The sequence below is a fragment of the Coturnix japonica genome, chromosome 5 (genome assembly GCF_001577835.2).
Source record: "Coturnix japonica isolate 7356 chromosome 5, Coturnix japonica 2.1, whole genome shotgun sequence".
Taxonomy (NCBI): domain Eukaryota; kingdom Metazoa; phylum Chordata; class Aves; order Galliformes; family Phasianidae; genus Coturnix; species Coturnix japonica.
This window is the reverse complement of record NC_029520.1, coordinates 23,951,830-23,973,767: the sequence shown is the minus strand read 5'-3', so window position 1 is coordinate 23,973,767 and position 21,938 is coordinate 23,951,830. Positions and strand designations below refer to the sequence as shown.

At 44.3% G+C, this 21,938-nt stretch overlaps 1 protein-coding gene across 10 annotated transcripts in view; it reads left to right on the top strand.

Moving 5' to 3' along the window:
• RGS6 (regulator of G protein signaling 6) overlaps positions 1 to 21,938 on the top strand; it is a 211,901-nt gene that overhangs the window by 177,122 nt on the left and 12,841 nt on the right. For 8 of the 10 annotated variants that reach the window (XR_001555658.2, XM_015864647.2, XM_015864649.2 and 5 more), the window contains 3 exons: positions 2,493 to 2,679; positions 14,962 to 15,051; positions 21,623 to 21,676. Coding sequence is in view for 9 of the 10 variants with exons in the window: in XM_015864647.2 (XP_015720133.1) it covers positions 2,493 to 2,679; positions 14,962 to 15,051; positions 21,623 to 21,676 (331 nt within the window). In the remaining variant the exon portion in view is untranslated. The remainder of the gene's footprint in view (positions 1 to 2,492; positions 2,680 to 14,961; positions 15,052 to 21,622; positions 21,677 to 21,938) is intronic. The other 2 variants (XM_015864651.2, XM_015864656.2) reach the window with 1 other exon arrangement.

Here is a 21,938-nt window from a genome sequence, read left to right as displayed (position 1 = left end):
GGCCTCAGCCACCCCATGCTCACCACAGCCATAACGCTATGCAAGAGTGTGAACACCCCCCACCCCCATCTGTGATGATGTGTGTTTATTTTGTACCTTCGCTTACCCTCCCAGCTGTGCTGTTAAATTGATGGTTTTATCTTGTTGAAAGGAAATGAGAGCAAGGCTGTCTGGTGAGAGATACAAGATGGGCTTTGAGGCAAGAAGAGAGCAACGTGGTCATGTTTCAAACCACGAGTCACTCCAGAACTTTGCTGCCAACCAGGGGTGCCACATCCTGCTCTGGGATGATGTTACAGCACTGTCTTTGTGCTGACAGTCTCTCCTCCAATCATCTGTATTTTGTGTCTGATTCAATTTTGAATTATATTTTTGTGTTGCACCATATTTCAGGAGCAGCCTTTTTGCACAGCAGCCTTTTTGCCGAGGGCATCTGCAAGCTGCCCGCAGCACCCCGTAGAGGCAGAGCAGGTTTCAGGAGCTCCTTGTGCCACGAGGAGTCTGCATGGGATAAAGCACCATTACAGGATATCTCCTGCGAGTGACAGCAAGTTAATTACATGCTGGATGAGGCTAGAATGCTTTATGTCTCTGACACCAGTTTAGGACGCCATTTTATCAGCCTTCTCCAGATCTAACATTCTGTTATGTAAAGGGCAGAGAACCTGCAATCAGGGCTGCCTTCCCCCAGTGCAGACACTTCTGTGCTGCTCCTGCTCTCGTGCTGGGGAGGACACGGGCAGACATTTCCCTCCTGTCCCACACAAGGTGACTGCCATGGGTCTGCTCCCAGGGGAAGGAGGAGGGAATGCAGGATCTCCTGCTGGCTGCCCACTGGCTTGGGGCCAGCCTGTGCTTGAGCATTTGCAGGATTGACTCAGGGAGTGTATTTGCTCAAGAGCTATAAAATTCAAGGTAGCTATTGTGTGTTTGCGCACTTCCTGAGCAGAAATATCTGCTGCTACCTCGTAAGAGCTCTAGAAATGCCATAGGAAGCCCAGCTTGTTCACTGAATTAAGGATGGGTTCTCATAGCAGAGAATTTGCCCGGGAGTCATGGCTGTGGGGCTGGGTACCCCTCTTTGATGTTCCCTGGCTTTCAGATATGAGCTCAAATGAAAAGCTTTGAAATTTCCACCAAGGCAAAAACCCCCATTGCCTTGAAGAGGCCATTCTGCCTTGGGCACAAATTCACAGTTGCTTGCAGTAGGAAGAGCTTGTTCTTGTTAGCGTCAGGTTGGTTTGGTTGGGTGGTTTTCAGACTGAGCCAAATGGTTATTAGAATGGATGGTGCTCCTGTGCTGGCAAGCTGTCACTTCACAGTGTGCCCGCTCCCAGCCCGCCTCCCAGGCTCTTGGGGCAGAACATTTTCTATCTAGTCAAGTGTTAATCTTAAAATGTCCCAGCTACTCTGGGTTGATTAGCATCTTTCTTCTTCTTTTTTTTTTTTTTTTTTTTTTTTTTTCCCTGCATTTGCAAGTTACCATCACGTCTGCAATTAAAATTTTTCAATTATTTTTTCCCAAACAGGCCCTTTTCCTCTACTGCAAGTACGGGACAAAGCTAAATGGATTGGCAGTCTCCTTTGATGATGATCCCCCTCCTTATTTCTGTGACAGCTCCAGGAAACCCTTCTGGCAGCTAGCCCGGGGGCCACAGCAGCACTGCTGGCTCTTCCATCCTCCCCTGCTGCCCACAGGGTTTTGCTCTAGAATAGACCACCTCATCTTCCTCCTGACATGGGGGAGCATTTGCTTTAGTGATAGTAGGCAGGGCACCAGTTAATAATTTGAGATGAGAAATGAGGCTTTCAGATGACGTTCAACTTATTTATTTGGTAGTCTTCCATAATTAAAAGCGGGGGACACATCGCTTGATTTTCTGTATTGTGCAGCTCTTTCAGCTGCCCTGAACAAGAAGTGACATTGGCTCTCCCTGCAGAGCACAATGGCATGGACATAACTGGGTTCTGTATTCATCCCTTCTCATGGCATCCATCTGAATGCTGGTCAGTTTACAAGTCTCAAAAAAAAAAAAAAGGAAAAAAGAAAAGACTTCTCTAAATGCCAGTGCCACAACTTCACCCTGGAAATGATATGAATATTAAGTTTGTTGTTCTGTGTTTTGCATTTTCTGCAGACAACAGATGCTGCAGGCAGAAATTACCAGCAAGTTGCAGTGGGGTGGTGGAAAGCAGTTCGTGTTCCTCCTCCAGCTGCATGGGCTTTTGAGGTTTCTTGCTTGCCTGCCTAATGTCACACTTCTGCAGAGATGGTTTGAATAAGGATGTTTCACTTCTTAAAGTCACTTTTCTGATCTTGACCACATTGTAATGGTTTGGTATATCACACCTTCCCCCAAAGTCATGCTAAATGGAGAGCCTTCTGCAAATTCAGCTGCCATTTGGGACTTTGCCCAGGCTTATCAACAAAATTGTATCTAAATCTCTCTTATCTTATAAATCTCTCCCATTTTGATTTTTGCCCGCTACAGGTTTTGGTTGGCTGTCCAAGATCTTAAAAAACAACCTCTACAGGACGTGACCACCAGAGTGGAGGAAATCTGGCAAGAGTTTCTAGCTCCTGGGGCCCAGAGTGCTATCAACTTGGATTCCCACAGCTATGAGAAAACAAGCCAAAATGTTAAAGACCCAGGGAGATACACATATGAAGACGCACAGGTTTGTTTTTGATTTTATGGAACTACTGCTAATAAAACTCTCAGTTTTACCGTGATATTCCACTATCACATTGTCACTGCTCACTTGCAAGAAAAAGGAGAGAAGCACAGTTGGAAGTGACTTTGAGGGTATCTATTCAAGCTGGGCAAATGATATTTTCTTTGAATCTATCAGCTATTACAGCCTAATGCTCCTCTGGGAACAAATGTTCCGAAATTTACAAGTCTGCAAGGCGCAGCGAGCTGTAGCCATGTCTCAGAGAAAGCAAAGATGAAAGAGTGCTATAAAGTTCAGTTGGGCTCTCTGTACCCCCTGTCAACAGTCTGTCACATTTTCAGAATGGTTTATATCATATCAAAATTCTGTTTAATACGCTTGCTCTATCATTTATTCATTTATTGCTAATTATATCTTCCCAACCAAACCCCAAACACAGCTTCTTCTCAAACACAACTAGAAACTTGTCTTGCAGACAGTGCCTTAGAATGATGTTAGGACAGTAAGCAATGCAGTGAGCTTAATCCTTCCCTCCTAGGAGCCCCATATTTATCAGGGAAATTTTACTGATAAACTGTATACAGAAAATGCCTTTAGGAAAATAGATAATCTGTGAAAAACCACTACGAGCTGGGATAAAATGGAATAACCTTCTGAAAAGGGGAAAGTGCCATTTTATTTTGGCTAAAAAAGGGAAAAGGAAGAATGAATCTTTTGGCAAATATTAACAGGGACAGAATTAAAAGATATTCTCCTTAAAATCATTTTTCTCAAGAGCTTGTAGTAAAATCAACAACAAATGAAAAGAATCCTTGTTCTTATATTTTCTTTAAATTGGTGTTCAAGGGCAGTTCTTCAAAATACTCTGCTAACAAAATATTTTCATCTCAGGGGAGATGTTGAGGACCACTTATACAAGGTTAGGCAATGAATTTTTCAAGCCAGCATCAAATACTGTATTTTCCTGAATGCAATCCTGCTCCTTAGGGCCCACGTAGAAGGAATGTATGCAAAGTCTTAAGGCAATCCCCTGTGAATATCAGACAACATAAATGTGCTTTTTAAATCTGAGAAACAGAGCGGTATAGAGACATTCTGACTAAAATGTATTTTATTTTGCTGTGCGGTTGTAGTGAAATAGAACTTCTGCAAATTTACATTACGTGAAAAAAAAAAAAAAAAGATGATGGTAAAATGCTGGCTAAAGAAGATACGTGAATAATGGAGAAAGTAATTCAATTGATAAGTAGAAGAACAGAGAATAAGATGGATGTTTAGGCAATGAGAATTTAATCAGAAGAAGACACTGAGGATTTAGGTTTGAACCGATCAGTTTACAATGTAATTGCTGTTCAAAGGGGAGTTGATGAAATCAGGCATGAGCTCTTGCAGTTAGGCTGCAGTTTTAGCTCCTTGAGTTAATTTTATTTCAGAGGATTTTTATGTTAACTGCTGTCCTCAACTCATCTCTTTTGGTTCACTGAAACAGAAATAGAAAGCAGAGGTAGACCTTCAGGCCCAGCTGTGGTCATCTCAGAGACAGAGTCTGCCACAATACTGATGGGGAACGCTGGTCAACTTGTGCATCACAGTGGGCTCTGGTAGCACTGCAAAGACCAAGTTAGTTTTTTTCTGACTGCCTGATCAGAAAGCTAAGAAGCAGAGATAAACCAGACATCACCAGCATGCCTAGTGCCCCAGTGGAAGCTGGCACAACATTGGCTGATACTGCCTCACCTGGAGAAGGAACACTCCTGTTTACACCTCCACTTTGTGGCAGCCCACATAGGTGCCCCTGAATCTCTCAGGTGCCCTCCTGGTATCTCCCCCCATCAGCGCTGCCACCTTGGGGACTGTTGTCTCACAGACCTGCAGCAGGCAATAGCCCAGCTGTCTTATCTCAGCTTGCTGGCACCAGGAGTCTGAGCTCACACACATCCCACATTCCTAGGGATTCAGCCAGACACAAACAGTCAAAACAGTCCTCGGGAGAGAAAATATAAGTGCTATCCTGTCCTGTGTAGGTTTAGCATGGAGGAAAATAATTTAAATGTCCTTGTGAATAAGGGACAAGAAAAGAACTAGTTTACTGAACAGGACATTCTTTGAATGCTTGCAATGCAGGGACACTAAGGCTATGAGGAAAGAAAAGGGTTGGCTGGACTGAAAAATGGAAATTGCAGCTTCTGAGATGGAAAGTATGATAAGGTGATGTTGCACTTTAGCCCATGGGCGGACCTGGGAGACCCCCAGAATGTCAATTGTGTATAAAAAGCATTGAGAATTAAAGCATTGGGAAGGGGAAGGTGAAGCAGAGCCCAGTATACATCAGGCTAGTGACTGCCTGATAGCTGTAAGTTGATAACAAAGCATCATCTTTTATCGGGTGTTTAACAGTCTACAGAGATGTGATGCTTTGTGTAACCTTGGCTCCCAGCCCTAGAGAGCTCTCCCAGATGCTGTACAACCATGAAGGCCAACACAGAAGGCAGTAGAGATAAATCTGGTCAGACACCTAGAAGAAAACAGGGAGAAAGAGTGCTCCTGACAAACATGCCTCTCACTTGAAACCTCTGCATCCCAAGGCCATTCAATGTCGGAAGACCAATGGTCTCTGCATTCAAAAGAAGTGATACTGAAAATCTTAGCACTAAATATTCTCAAATAGCTTGTAATCTAACCTGACTTCGGGGTGCATTTATTATTGAACTCACTCGTGCAGCACCTTCTGTTGATTTGGAGGTGGACTCCTCCAGAGGAGAGCCTACCAACAAAGCAGATTATTTTCTGCTCTTAAACAACTGTCCACTGAGTAAAATATTGCAATTATTGAACCGTTTTCACTTGGGAGTGAAGCAGCTTTTAATACATGGGGCACCACCAGAAAAGGTCAGCTCAATTAAACAGTGAACTACTTAGCGGGATCGGTGCTCCCACTGGAGTTATCAGCATCACTGAACAACCCCTGTGGGGCCCTGCAATATGAGGCAGGCACTGTCAGCTTTGGAGAGCAAATAGTCTTTGGTCCCTCAAAATGGCCTCTTTTGGCTGATGAAGCTGCTGACAGCCAAACTAATTTGTCTTTAACATGAAAACTCAAAGTTGTGAGTATGACAATTATGGCTAATATGCACAATGTATTTTTTTAGCAGTTTTTCGTTCATGTCAAGCATCACCTTCCCTCTCTTGAGATGTCTTTCTACTCTCAGAAAGTCTTTAACCCCTGCCCCAGTCCCATCAATCCCATAGACCTTGGCATTGTGGGCTAGTATTGCAATGATGTATTGTGTTTCTCGATATTGATGTTTGCTTGTAGGGGCATTTGTTGGTAGGCTCCAGAGTCAGGCATACTGGAATAAGGTAAGCCGTGTAGTTGTCTTTGCTATTACTTTTATGCTTGCTTTGTTTGTTTTTGCTCTTCTGTGAAGTGAAATAGAGTTTTAGAATGACATTCCTTTACCTGAACTAATTAGCTGTTGTTTCTGTGAAGATGATACAGGGAAATTCAGTTTTAATCTGGGTTCTGTTAGAGATTTTGACTGTACTGTGCAGATCCTTAGCTAATTCCTGAGCAGACTTAGACCACAGTGCCAAACTTTGAGCTGTTCAAACCAGAAATGTACCTGGCCCGGATCTGGGCCCAGATCATGCTTTCTGCTGCTGCTGGTAACAGATAGCTGAGCCCTTGCAGGATTTGTCAGTGGTCAGTCCTCAGTTTTCATTCTGTGCCACCAAGAAGCTGTGAATGTTGACGTAAGGTGATGGGACCCTATTGAATTAAAAAACAAACTCCAAGTGAGAGCAAGGATCTCTTGGAAATGGAATGTCATTTTCTACCAAGAAGGGAAAATAAGCGGTGACCTTTCTTTCACTGACTTTGTTTTTGCAAGCATGCACAGGATGTGAAAGCAGGAATATAGAGCAGCATATGCATGGTGCCTATTCACCAAGCATACAGAACTCCTTTTGTAGACGTTGAGCTAAATCACAGCACGGAAGGAAAACGTGAAATAATCATTCACTGTATGCATCTGGTTCACCTTTCATGTAAGAACTCAAGGAAAGATTAGTGTTATTTTCTTTAAGTTTTACCTAGTCACCCCGTTTTACCTGTATGTCTGTCAAGGATAGTACCTTGGGATAGAAAAACAAGCAGTTCTGGTTGGCAATATGGGCAGTCAGAGGGAGTATAGGGCAGACCCAGGCACCCTGCCCTGAAGGTGGCTCAGGTGGTCCCAAGCCAGCGCTGCGTAGCTTGCACCATGGGGATTTGAAAGCACTGCTTTGGGGTGTGCACGCAGCATGTGTGCACATACACAGTGCCCAGTCCTCTTGCAGGCCTTTGGCACCCTGATGCTGCCCATGAATAGTAGAAACTTCACAAGAATTTAGTTTTATTTTCTTCTTTTTGGCTCTGATTCTGTGGATTTGGAGAGGGAAATCTTCCCTTGCAGTGCTCTCTAGTAGATAAAGATTTCAACAGAAATCTCACTGTTGCTGTGCATTTGTTACACATATGAACAAAAATGCAAGTTCTTTCCCTGTGGATTTCCCAGAACAACTTACACCTAAACTGAATCTAAAATCAAGAGTCCCACAGATGCACCCAGAAGAGCAATTAGATGCCTGCAACAAAAATAGGAAGGTGATCATGGAGGGTAATGCTGGTGTGTCTGATGCTGCACAAAGCAGGAAATGAAAGACTTGAAGCAGAGGTCAGTGTAAGAGCAGATAGCAAGTGTTACAACTTTCCTGAATGAAATGAACTTTCCTAAATGTAAGTACACACTGCACATCAGAAAGTACTTTTTTTTTTTTTTTTTTTTTAAATCTTTGGCTTTTAATTTGCACCTTAATAGTCATGTTCTGTGAAAGAATGTCTTAACAAAAAACTTTTGTCTTTGCCAGGCATCTCCTAACTCTGGTTCGCTTAAAAATTGTATTTAACATTCAGGTTGGTTTTCTGTGACCCCTGTGCCAGCACTGTGCATCTGAGCTGCAAGAAACAACCATTTCTTGCAAAGGAAGAGCCTTTCTTTGTCATGTGAAAGTCAGGATGTAGCCAACACTATTCTGTTTCATCCAGGCAGTGAGCAAAAGTGCTTGCAAATGCATCCCTCTCTTCCTGAGCAGCCAGGACTCCACAAGTCCAGCAGTCCACCTCTTGTGTACTGTGGGTGAGCAGTCTTACAGATAGTCAGTTCCACGCCTGCCCAATCCACATACTGCAGGAACACTGCAGTCTGATTGTTCTAAGGCTTGCCGTCTCTTGAGGAGTTCATCTTTCTAATATTAAAAAAAAAAAAAAAAAAAAAAAAAAAAAAAAAAAGTAAAATCTGTAGGGAGATTTATCAGCAATGCATTTTGCACCTCTCCTTCTCAGACCACAGCAGGTATGAATGTTGATCTTGTGCTGTCTGAATTGCATTAATCTGCAAACAGATATAAGATTTTGATAAGTATTTGTAGCATGGACTTGAAGAGTTTGAGCTCAGTCACCTTTAAAGGCTTGCCCAAGGGGATATAGCAGCGAAGCCAAAATGCTTACAGGACTTGGGAGGCAGTTTCTGTATCCAGGGTGTATTCCCTGTGTCAGCATCCAAGCAAGATCAGTCATACCTACCTCAGCATCACCACCTTTACTCAGGTACTGGATGCTGCTTGTTTCTGTGAGGCTGCATCCTGCTGTCACTGTCTCCTAGGGGACATACATTGCCCCAGTTTAATTTCTGCTGTAGCAAGGATGCTGCATGTTCCTTCCCAGGGCTGAACTCAGCTCTTTGGTAGGAATGTCCCTAGAAAATGAAGTAAGAAAAAGCTATGGACAGCCTTGCAAAGATCTTGATCAAAAAGTTGAGTAGTTTCATCTCATGGCTGTACTGCAGCATGTAAAAGAAGTGCAAAAAGCCATCTTTGTTGCTGTGTCTCCTAGGTACTGCATTGTTTGGAAAAGAGATACTAGTTTTCCAAGTGTTACATGAGATTGTCCCCCTCCTCCCAGGCAAAACCTGTTCACTTGGGCTTTTTGCCAGTAGCCAGGATTTGGCCCACATTGTGAGAATCAGCCTCTTAGCCACGATCATTGTTCTCAAAACCTAAAGCTGCTCACACAGTGTTAGACTCCCAGCAGCCCACTCTGGTCTCCCTGGATAGCCCTTGCTATATTTAGGACTAAATCCTACTGCAGTACCAAGCTGACCCCTAAACTGCGTGGTGCTTGGCATGGCTCTGCCTTCTGCAGTGCGTCTGCCCCAGCAGCACTGCAGCCCCTTCTGTACCTCTGAAGGTATGAAGCAAACCAGTTGTCTCACTCATTTACAGAGGAGCTGGGGCTAAATTGATGTGTTACTTTTATCAATGCGCTTTCGCACAAAAGATTTACATTAGGCTTCTAACTTTGTATCTACAGGGCTAAACAAAGGATTTCTGTGTATTACTCAAAATGAGCTCTCATTGCTTACAGTGATTTCTCCTGCTAAAGCTCTTCCACATTGCTGTGCGTGGTGTAATTTCATTTGGGGTCTAAAGAGAGGTTTTATGATTTTTAGATTAGCAAGGAGGTTAGTCTGTGTTACAGTATAATTATTCATCTTTTTTTTTTTTTTTTTTTTCTGTAGTAGTAAAAACAACTTGGTTGAGTGTGAAGAAAATACGCCAGCTAAAACTGTGGGTGTAAATTATTTTGTCACTTAAATAACTTCAGAGAGGCCAAAAAGATATTGCTCAAATTTTCCAGAGCAATTCATACTCAGGCCAAGACCCCTAAGTGTCACTTACCAACCTGAGACGTTTATTTTCTAAACTATAAATCAGGCAAGCACAGCACTCCAGTAACAGCAAGAGCTGTGTTAGGTGGCAGTGCTGCTGGGCACCGCTGGTTAATGTGGGCTGGTTGATCAAAAAGGCAACATCATCTCTGGGAGTGACACAGTGCTGTGTGCAGGGACCTGAATGAGCAGGGATTTGGAGACATGAAAGGGAACTGGGGTGAAAACCCCATGTTTCCCCGCCTCCTTCCCACACTGATGTTATCGGCTGGGCTCATTGAGGGGTGAAGGTCTTTTGCATGCCTCATCTTCACTGTGTCTGCCAGCAGCTGCCATGGCTTCCTGTGCCTAATTCAAGGTGCAGCAGTTGCTCATTGCATGCTCAGAATGGCATCACCCTGTTTTCTCATTCCCCTATCCTCTTTGTGCAGCGGGGACATCCCTTTGGGATGCAGACCCCTGGCAGGGCCTCAGCTGGCCTCTGTGGTCCCTTTCAAGTGAAGGCCGCGAGGCACTCAGTGAGGCTCTGCTCTCTCATGCGTGAATCTGCAGAACATTCTCCCCCAGTGCACAGGTAGAACATTCATGATGGCTTGCTGTTGTTTATTTAGTTGTTTTCTCTGCTGCTTTATATTGCTCTGGGGCTTGTGTTCAAATGGATTTGTCTGACATGCTGCAAATATCCCTTGCAGCTGGCTCCAGGGGCAGATGCTACATTTGCCTGCTTGCAACATAAAAAGGTGTCCAATAAATGCCTTACTATAATGCTAGGTCTTGGTGGCAGGGTAAAGGGATGCGAGTGGGATAGCTACAGCAAGCAGTTCTCAACCTGTTTGTGAGTGGCAAAGTGGGGCACTGGGGCTCAGGTAACTCTCAGCTGTCTATCTATCTAGTGTCTATCTGGTGTAAAATCCCAGAATGGGCTACAAGTGTGCTGAGTGGGAAGTCTGGGCTTGAGATGAGCAAAGAATCAGATATTTCCCCCTCATCCCACTCACCATCCAAGCATACAACTGTGCTCAGGCACAAGCAGAGAAAACTTTCCCTCAGCAAGTTAAAATTTAAGGGCTTGCTGGAATCAAGCTGGTATTCAGAGGTAATGAGGAAATTGTGCTTGGCATTCACAACCCCAAAACCTGCTTCAGATTTATCACAAAATATCGCAGCGGCTAAGAGGTGAGACTAGCAATGGCTATGGTTAGCCCCCAACATGGTTACTTTATCATCTGCATATTTCAGGGAAAAGAACCAAGATAATCTGCTGAAAATAAATGTTCTCAATAGATTACAAGCTTCCAGAGGCCTACCAGGTGCTCTGTGCAAGCCAGTTTGCTTTGTTATTTTTCTGTCATTCAGGTTTTTCCCACATATTTCTCAGTGTTCCCAAGGTCCTACTCAGCTGCTACGCACTCTCCTCAGGGTCACCGTGCTTTGCCTGTGGGAGGAAGATGGCCCTGGTCACGTTGCAGCACGTTGGTTTGAAGCAAGTGCAGCTTTGAGGCGTTTCTGCTATCTCAGCTACCTCCCACATTCCCGTCTAGATTGCAAGCTTTTTTCTATTTTTTTCCCCCATTCCCCTTTTGTCAAGAAAATTTGCAGAGCTTGTCTTTCATCTCCTTCCAGAGATAGGGCTTATGAATGGAAACAAGCTGAGAGATGCTGGAGCTTATCTGCGTTTATTTCCCTACACTTCCGCTGAAGCTGAGGTTACATGTAAAACCGTATGAGAGGCATTTTCTGTGGTTTACGTGTCTGGTTCCTTTGTTCGCTAATTCACAGAAACGAGAGCCTTTTCCCCTTTGAAATTCACTGTTTGCCACACAGTGGTAGTAGCAAGAAGGTTGACACCTTGGCTCAGGACCACAGGAGCACCACTGAGGATGGTCAGCTCTAAACCTACTCTGTTTGCAGGACTACTGTGAGGGAATTGTTAAAAATCACACCAGTAGTTAATTTGGTTTGCGTATTCAGGGAGCCAGTAATAATGAGCTCATTCCACTGTAAAAAAGCAAGTTTATAAAATGCAAAGTTCTATTAGTATAAGGATAAGAGGGCTTGAATTTATTGCCAGCAGCCTCAGGTGTGTCCTGGAGCATGCGTACGTGTCAGGTGCACCACAGGAGATGCTGGCTGCAGTCTTAGGTGAAGTTATGCTCCCTCTCTACCGTGTGATAAAGAATGAAAGCAGCTGCTCAGTAAATTAGAAAGTAAGAGACCAGCGGGTTGCAATGATCCCAAGTGAGTTAAAAATCTGTGATGCAAAGGAACAAGCCAATTTGCACATGTTGCACAGGGCAGCTAAATCTGTGCACGCACCTCTGCTAATATGCCCGTTGCTCAGGCTGCCTCAAAAGATTATGCTCAGTTGCTCAACCTCTAGTAGATTTCAATTTATTTAAGAAATTAGGAGCTGCTAAATGCTAGCTATAAATTCTCCCTAGAAAGTTACAGATTGAAAGTTACAGAATGCAGAAGGTATAGCAGCATCTTGGTGATGAAGGATGGAGTAAGCTAAGGATCAGAGTAAATGTCCCAGGCACCAGCATTTCCTGTCCTGCAGCTAGGTTTGTTGTGTAACTGAGCTGTACGTGGACTGCAGCCACAGTTCTACAGGAAGCTTTGTGGTGCAGTCTCAGCAGGGAGTTGGCTGCAGCAATGTAAGCTGTCCTGGACTGTTGCAAATTGGAAGGCAGTCTTTGCTGACCTGAGCAGCTGGCTCAGATTTTCTCTAGGTGCTTCAAAAGTGAAGCGCTATAAAATAAATGATCAGTGCATCATTTGTGCCTCCAGTACTTCTTCAAAGCAAGCCCTTTGAATTCTTGCAATTAAGCTGTAAAGTTTGCATCTGAAGCATGTCCTTCCCTTTCCCTATGCCCAGCCTTCTTTCTTCATTAGCATTCAAAGCCTAAGAATTCCCCCTTTGATTATGTCGCTGGTGAACAGCTGAAAGGTAGCAAGGTTGCTGCCTAGTGATTCCAGGATGTGAAAAGCAGAGAAAATCCTGCATACCAGCTACCTACCCAGGGCAGCAGAGGAGATGAGCATACAGCAGTCTGCTTCTTCAGAGAGTGGCCTCAGCTAAGACATCGGCTTGTGGTTTATTTCATCTCAGGGTCAAAGTAATTTTTTCCCCTTTCAACAGTCAGATATTGAGTTTATACTGTTTTAAGGTCAAATACCTGAAGTCATCTTGACATGAGTAAGACTGATAGTTGTTGCTGGTATGCTGGAGGGTTGTATAGCCAGCACTTTCTGCTCTGCTTTGTTCTTCTTTTGTGTGCAAACAGCTAATGTGATCTGCTTGTGTTGCAATGAAAATTGAACTCTGTTTTCCAAAAATGTTATTTTTGCCTTTCAGAGCAGACTTTGTTATCTGACCAGTTAAGAAACCATTTGGAATCCAAAGGTAGTCAATAATTTAGTCAGCTGTCTATCAAAATATCAACCAAAATGTTCCTGTTGCCCAGTGCTGTGCCTTCAGCCCCCTAGCCCCTTCCTTTCCAGCTCAGCACTGCTCCCACCAGCACCCTGCCTTACAGGTACGAGATTGGGGACAATCACAGCAAGAGGGAGGATCTGAGAGACCTCTGTGACCCGTTGCTGCTGATGGGCTGCAGACTGCCTGCCTCAGGTACTCATCAGCTGCCCCACAGTTATGGAGGAGGAAGGAAAAAGTATTCTAGTTAAAGTTAGGGTTGTTTTTCCCCACTTAGTTATGAAGAATACATTAGTAGGAGACAGAGTCTCCTTCAGAGAGGTTAAGAGATAACAGTATGGCTGAACTGTTTGCTATGTGATTGATTTAAATTAACTCATGTCAATTTCTGTTTCTACCCCTGTTGAATTGTTTCTGTTGAGGTGTTTGAGAGTGAGCTGATGCTGAAAATCATAATTCATTCCAGAGAAATACAAACTTGCCGATGACCATACCCCTGACATGCTCACATGTTTCCTGTCTTCAGCTTTGCCCTGAATAAATAGGTGCATCTCACAGCTAGATGTGAAGTACTTGGCAGTGCTGTAGATGATTAGTGTGGAGCTGTGCCCTCACTTCTTTTTCTTTTCCTGCGGTGAGAAGGGGTCATGCTTGCTAGATGACTGTATACTAGCGTTTCTATTGCAAAATCTTGTGCTATACTTCAGCCAGATAATGCCACACAAGTGAGGGTTTGACAGGGCTGAAAGCAACTGTGGAAATGAAATTAACTGGTTAAAAGTGTTCCACTCCAGGTTGTAGCTCAAAGTGTGCATTTTATTGTTGCATCTCAGTAAAAACCAGTGGCAGTTATGCCCCTCTTAGAACTATGCACTGAATAGCACAAGAAAGCTGAATGAGGCAGTTCTCTGTGCAGACAGGTCATCTCAGATTGCCCATGATGGTGAAGGTAAGGGAATTTTGCTTGGCTCGTTAATACTGTAAAATAAACTCTATGACTTGTGTCGGGGTTGCTTGTTCTGAAGTTTCAACAGCAATGTCTATAGGGCAGGAGAGGATATTTTATGTTGTATAAATCAGTATAGATAAAACTGTTCATTAACTCTGTAAGAATGCTTCTAAGTCTAAGAGAAATGTCTAAGGTGCCTGTTTTTCTTTTGAGTTCCTTTAATGTAATCTCAGTCCTTAATGGGCCAAAGTATTTTGATCTGATTTGCTTGATGTTTGGGGTAATATTTATTTACAAATGAAAGGACAGTTAGACAGTCGTGAGAAGAGCTGATGGAATCAAGGAATTTTCTGCAGGTAAGTAAAACTAAGCAAGGCAATGGAAAAGAGTAGGTTGTGGTGCAGTGGAACACTCCTTTGTAAATCTGAAGAAATGCTCATAGGCAGGGGATGTACCCCAAGCAAATTACTATCAGCACTTTGTCTCAATAGGAGACAAAAGGCCCTATGGAAGGGACTCATCTGACATAACTTTATGATGTGGTGCAAATGTGTGTACTTGTCCAATAAACTTCACATGTAGTCAGACGGACGTAAAGGCTTTTTCAGGATGTGAATAGGTTGGTTTGTTCTAGGCATCTGCTTAAGTGGAAATGAAACGTGTTTAAGTATCGGTTCCCCTTCATGAACTATAATGAGAGGGTGGGGGGTGATAGTGCAAGTGTCTACGAGTAATAGAATGAAACCTAATCTATGGGACAAATTCTGGCATTTATTTCTTTTTTCCTGAGACATCCCAGTAGTTTCAGCCTGGCTAGGCACTTGCTCATGATCTGGGGATTTCTGAGAGCTGTAGTCATTACAGAGTAACACTGATTACTGAATAATATGTGCCAGCCTTTGAGGTGAGGGCCATCTTTTTGCTTTGTGTTTATGCAGCCCCAAGCACAGCAGGGTCCTGCCCCAGGATGGACCTCCTGTATGCCACCACAACACACATAATCGATAATAGCAGACTTAATTAGGACTTTGATCAGTCTCTCGTCCTTCTAATTCACTGTGTTTTAAATCTCTGTGATGTCTAAATGAGGTTTGATAACAATTCTCTGTCTCTCATTTCCTCCTGTCCCACAGGAGCACATTTACAAGTTGATGAAGAGTGACAGCTATGCGCGCTTCCTCCGTTCAAATGCTTACCAGGACTTATTGCTGGCAAAGAAGAAGGTATCTGTTGGAAAGGACATGCTTGCATCTATTTGCACCTCTTGATTTTCGCCTGCTGCTTGCTGCTAGTGTGAAAATGAAAATATTGTTTTCTTTTTTTAAAAAAAATCATTTAACAACAACTTTTGTTTTCTTCACCAGGGGCACAGGGTATGGCATCCCTATGCACAACCTCAACACGTGTTTTTGGGAAAGCAGAATGGCCCAAGACAAAAAAAAAAGCAACAAGAAATTTGCTTGTCTTGCTCAAAAGTCTCCCAAATGCAGTGCAGGCAATTAAAACTGCATTGCCTTTCCTTGTGACAAAGGTGGTGTCTGTTTGAGAAGCAGAACTCATCAATCTATTAATTGGTCTTACAAATCTCACCTATTCTGGTTTTCAGCTCCACAGCCTCACCAGATGATCTTCCCTATGGATGCCTTACCTCTAGACTGCCCTATAGTGATTTCCATTCTCAGTTTCCCTTGCTCTTGCCATAAAAAAAAATAAAAAATGATGGTTCTTTTTCCTTAGAGACAGGAAATAATTGCAACCCATGCAGCAATTAAGGGGTTTCAGCCACATTTTTTACAGGTCAACTGATTTTGAGCTCTTTAGCATTGCTGGCACCCATGTATGCTTTGCCAGCACAGCATTTCTGCCAGGAACCCCCAGTTCAAGGTAACAAAGGAGTGGTTACCTGGCATTGTGGCAGCTCCTACCCAATTGTCCATCCTTTCTGAGGGGCTGGGAGGTAACCTACAGCTCTCTGCACTAGTGGCTGTGTTCCGATGCTTCCTGCACTTCCTTACTCCTGTAAGTCTGTGTGTCCATGTGTGTTTGTCTGCATGTATATACACGTGTATGTCTCTCTTCTGTTTGACTTCCAGGACCGCTCATAAACTGGCTTCTACAGCCTGAGCGTGGGTTTTCCCATCACCATCTTCCCTGCTGTTTTTCTGCTGCATTCTCTGTGTGCTGCCAAGTTACGTTGCACTGGCACAATACCATGAAATCCCAGTGGTATTTTTGTCCTGATTGTCACTGTGCATCCTGAAAGCATGCGCAGTGTGACAAAAGGAGACAGACCCCTCTGTCCGCTATGCCTGGGACTGCAGGCAGTGGACTGGGGCCAGTAATGGAGGGCAGCAGCCAGCCCTTTGTTTCAAAATGTCTGATTTGAGACAGCACCGTGCTGTGCTGCTTATGTTTGAAAAGGTTAGGTCTACTTAGAGTTCAGAGGTCGTGGGGAAAGAGGGAAGTGCAAGGCAAAGTCCTCTGATAGTATAAAGCATAAAAACCTTTGCCATCCTCTCCTCTATCCGCTTTTGGCATGCCAGCCCCATCCTCCCTCCGCTGAACACACGAGGGTTCATCTGCTTCAAAGCAAAAGGGTTTTCTCCTCCCAGCTGAGCCCATTCAAACCAGGGGCTTTTTTCTGCAGTCCTTGTTTGCTGTCAGATCAAGGCCTGGATGTGTCAGCATGACATCCTCATTCCCCCACAAACTGCCGGAGGAGCAGGCCTTGGTGTCATGTTAACACAGCCGTGAAAGTAAGAATCAAGTTTCTGTTAGAAAGAGCTGTGGGTGCACAAGTAAACATAGCGAGGTGCAAAAAAAGGCAGTAGTGTGTAGTTCTGTGTAGATTCATTGCTCACCTGCTTCACTCTGTGCAGGGGGGGAATTGATGTTACTCCAGAATCTGCCAAGCTCTTAGCAATGATGTCGCATTGTGTTGCGTGAGTGAACATTTTTGAGGCAGCATAGGTACAGAGATGCTGACAGAAAGAACATGAAGCTTCTGTGCATTGAGCTGCATGGTAAGATTATCAGGGCCTTTGGTGCAGGTTTGAGAAGCATCCATTTAAAATTCCTCTAAATATCTGGAAAGCAGAAGGAAGGAAACATAGTGGGCTGTCAAAGCCTGCATGGGTGGAGGATTTGGTTTAGAGTCTGCACACAAAGTCCTGGTTTCACTGATGCGAGCAGAAATTCACTGCAGTTGTTCAAGGCTTGATGAGGTATGTCTGTCTGGAGCATGAATTTGTCTTATCCCTCAGACAGTGTCCTAATGCTGTCTCTATGCAGTACCAGTGTTGTTTACATTACAGAAAATACATGTTTTTGAAAGAACAGCACTGTGGACTTGGGCTAAGAGAGTTGTATGCGCAAAGTACATGAATGCCTATGGCTTATATACACGCATGAATATTTCCTGGGTGTGTTTATGTCCGTTAGCATCTTCAGCCCTGCAGCACTGGGCCATGGTAAGCTGAGATGGCAGGACGAGGGAAAAGGCTGCTGTATGGCTAAAGCACAGGACTGGGAGCCACAAAATCCATGTGCATCCTTTGGTTCCCCCACTTACATTCTTGTGTGGTCTTGGAGGGAAAAGAGCAGCTTTACTCTGCTTCATATTCTGTTCTCTGTCAAATGGAAGAATAAGGGCTACCTGCTCAATGGAGACATCTCAAGGCTTCCTTAGTGCCTCAGAAGATGCTTGACTTTCTTGGTGCTGGGATTTGGAGCTTGGAAAACACTGTAAGTTCCACATTGTATAATAACCACACATGTGTGTGCTTCCACTCCCTGCTCTGAGAGTGCAGCAATGAGAAGGGAGAGAGAGAAGAAAAGTTCCAGGTTGGGACTAAGATGATGTTCTTAATTCTAGAGAAGGTCTGGGGAGGCTAGAAGGGGTGTGTTGTTGCACAACTGATACATGGTAGCAGATGACATAGGCTGCATACAGACCAGGCATACATTGTTTGTTATTGTTATTTTGTTTTGGACTTTTTCCCCTCTGTTCTTCACAATGTCATTATTACAACCACAATACTATTGGCTTCCATCCTGCAGATTCATGGCTCTCAGTAGGGAGCAGGATGTCAGCCTCTGGCATGGGCGTGACTAGAAGCAGAGCACTGGGAAGGAGGAAGGGCTGAGAGCCTGGCCTGGCCCCCATTCACTACCTCCATGCTGGCCTCCGAGTGAGTGAGGCAGGGGGCATGGGGCTGATTGTGAGGCCTGATGATCTTGAAGGTCTTTTCCGACTTGGTTGATTCTGTGAAAGGAGCAGGAAAGACCTCAGTGTTTTCCATTGCTGTGCATGAAAAGAAGACAAAGCACTGATGCTGGTGGGCATCTCCACCTGACTGCCATTTTGATCAATAGCTGAACTGCTACAACTCCTGTGTTCCTGTCTGGAATGTGATGGCTTCCCACAGGCAGGGGAGCATCTCGCAGGAGCTGCAAAGCTGCAGGAATGAGCTCCATCACACCTGGTGTTTGTAGGATTTGGTGCAGGACTATCCTCATCAGCTGGCACAGAATGGTGAGCTCCCCATGTTCAGAACATACTTTTTCAGCCATTTGGTAGCATTTTTTGCTTTTTTTTTGCTTTTTCCCATTGGACGGATATAAATGACTGCCTGAGAAGCTGGGGACATGCTTGTAGCCTTTTCCTGAACCGGTGTCAGGGAAGTGATTATCCTTCATTTTCGTGCAGCAGCATCCCTCTGCAACACATGGTTTTCTCCTTCAGTAGCCAACAAAATGAATCCTGGGAGGGAAGGAAGGAATTTCACAGACTTGCAGTTCAGAGGACTGAGCTTTTGAATGCATTTTCTGATTCCTTTTCAAGTCCCTGGCAAAAATGTCAGCAAGGTGGTGGCTGGGAGCTTCATGCCAGGAGGGGCAGGCTACTTTTTCAGCACATGCTTTATGAAGCATTGCTTTTATCCAGAGCCTCTGTCCTTATTCTCTGTATTGCTTCCCTCTGCAGATGCCATGGTCCCATCAGGGTGCGCGTGACCAGTGTGATTCAGTGGCAGGACTGGCTTGAATGATATAAAGATGCTGAGCAATTTTCTCCTAATTACTTTTAACAATTAGTGTCAGCTGGTTTTTCGTAATATTTTCTACTTATGCTATTTTTTGCCAGCAGAATCCACACAAAGGAACTTAAAATCAGGATGGTTAGATAAGTAATTATTTGCGGAAAAAGAAAAACTCAGAGGAAATAATCAGTAATTAGTGAATGGCTAATTGACAAGACCTGTTTTTCAGCACCTACCTGGTCTGACTTGTGTTCATCTACAGCAGGGGTGGTGGTTTCATGTTTTATCCAAGCACTAGTGTCCTTTGTTGTTAGCTACTGTGTTTACAGGCAAGGATGGCCCCCTTCCCTTCTGCGTCTACAAGAACTGCCTGATCTGGGCTTGTGCATGTGGCTCTTTGCAGTAGCAGTGTGTGTTTGTGCAAATGCTGCCACTGTGCTGCACCTCTGGAGTCCACAGTCTCATCCAACACTTCCTGGGATGGACCCAGGATGTGTTCACAGGGCTGAGAAATGCCTGTCTCTTTCCCTAATTATTATTTTTTTTCCATAATTTTTTTGTTTATCATTCCTTTCCTGTGCTGGAGGGATGCAGGCAGGGGAAGCTGGGGAGCCGTGCACCAGCACCCTTGCTCACTGCCAGGAAATCTGCTTGTGCCAGCTCATCGCTCTGCAGCCAGCCAGCCTCAGCTGCTTTTTATTTTATTAGAGAATGTCACACTTTGACTCAGAGCTGGATGCTATGGGGATGATTGTTCCATTCAGCTGGGTCCCAGCCTGCTGTCCCCATGCCAAAGCGCGGTGCTGCTGCAGCCTGTGCTTCAAGTCATTTCTGTGGGGCATGTCTGTGCTTTGGGGTGACCTGTGCCTGCTTCTTTACAATGTCCTCAGCTGTGGTAGGAAGAGGGCCTCACATGTGGTGACCTGTGCTGGATGAGCTCTTGACACACAGTGAGGTGCTCAGCATCCTTGGGGGCCACCACCCTGCCTTTGTGCAAGGCCAGAAGCTGCATCACCTTGCTTGCAGCTAAAACAAAGACGCTGCAGTTTGGCAGCAGGTACAGGGAGAAATATGTGGACCAGGTTCATCAGCTTGATCTCCTTTGTCCCCAGTGCACTCCAAAGCTTCAGCTTAAATGGGCCAGTTTTCCAGCCTGCAGCAATGCGGTGCTGCAGACTCCAAGTACCTTGCTCAATGGAGCCTAGCAGAGCACTGTCTTTTGTCGAGGTGTTTATTTCCCTGGGCAAAATTGTGCATTTGTCCTGGTGGCAGCCAGGGTCTGTCCCTGCCTCCCCACCAGCCAGAGCCTGTTTTGTCCCCCAGTGTGTGCCTTGGCTCTGTCTTCAGCACTGGCTGAGGTGATATGTCACATAGGATGAGAACCGATGTCTGTGTCCCCACAGCACCAGGGCCACAATATGTGCTGCATCTACAGGAAAAGCTGAGCTTGCTCACAGTGAGAGCATTGCTGAAAAGTGGTTCCTGTTGGCATTTCCTCTATCTCTCTGGCAGAGGTGTCTGTGGGAGCTCTTTGTAGGGGACCCCTCACCCTATTTTGCTGCTGTACCTCTTGTTGTTCCCTTCCCACCCATCTCTCACTTTGGGTCTCAGAGGCAAGGTGCGATGAGTTGCCACTCTCTCAACATTTTAATACATCATCTGATGAGGAGCTCCAGTGCAATGTTTATTGCCAATGCAGTATCATGCACCTTCATAACTGTGGCTTTCCCTTAAAAATAGCTTCTTATCCCCTTCACTGCCATTTTATTTCCATCGCATTATCTCCATTTCACCAACTCACCGTACTGAAATAATTTTCTCTCCTGGAAATCACCAATGCTCACAGTTTCCTGGCTGCAGTGAGCTTTGCTTCACATTATTGAGTTTTTTCTCAGCTCCATAACACTTTTTTCTACTAGATACACTAACAAACATGACAATAAATTATTTAGTTCCTTATTAATGACAATTAGATCTCCCTGTTGTCAAATGAATAAAATGTGATGGTGAACAGACTTCTCATGGATACGTTAATAGAGCCATGATACATACATTTGCCTTCTTGCAGTGAAGTTGAATGTCTTTTTGCGTACCGATAATCCTGTATTCAGATAGAAAAATATCAGTGCCCCAGATTGGCTTGTGTCTTTCCATGGCCTTGCACTGACATGCATAAGCCATCTCATGTTTTGAGGTAGCCAATCATACTGGAAATCTGCTTGTATCTTCTGGATAAGTGGAGGAGTACACAGTTCCCTGGCAGTGAGTTTGGTAGGATTTTCCTTCCAGCACTGTATTCACTCACACACTGTTTTTTAACATTGTAAAAGTTGTGTTTTTTCATCTCTTGAAGTAAGTAGACGGCAGTCTCCAATCAGCTGTTTGGCAGATGTTAACCAGAATCAGAGGTCCCAGCTCAAACAGCTACAGAAGGAAAATTCAATGAACATGAAATCAATACCAATAGCTGTGAGACACAGCAATGCACAGACGCTGTTTGATCCGTTCAAAAAACTCATGGGAGGAAAAGTGACATTCTCCAAGAGTAGAAGTAGTGATGTCTCTCATTCTGTAAGGGGTTTTGGTTTCTTATGTTTGCTATTGCAAACATTGATTTCTGCTTTTTACATTTATTTTTTTACAACTTTTTTCCCCTCGCTGCTTCCTTATATTTTGCTGCTGTTTTGAAAAACTGCATTTAAGCTGAAGGGTTTTTTTTCTGTATTTTTTTCTCCCCACTTTTTTCCCCGTTAAGCCAGAGAATGAGCAAGGTCGTAGAACTTCTCTAGAAAAGTTCACTCGCAGCGTGGTAAGTTCTTTTTCTTCTCCCTCCTCCCTTTCTTCAGAACTCCATTTTTCATTGGGGGGAATGCAGATGCTTAACTTTTTATTTCACCTTTATGTTTGCGGATAGCATCTTTGCAGCTTCTCTTTTAGTACCGTAGCTCATCTAAATAGCAGCTCTGAAAACGGGGTGGGTGGGGAGCAGAATTCCATCGCAGTACTCATTCCAGCTAATCATCACTGCAAAAGCAAACTGTCTAGTGTCCAGAATTAAATGGATAGATGTC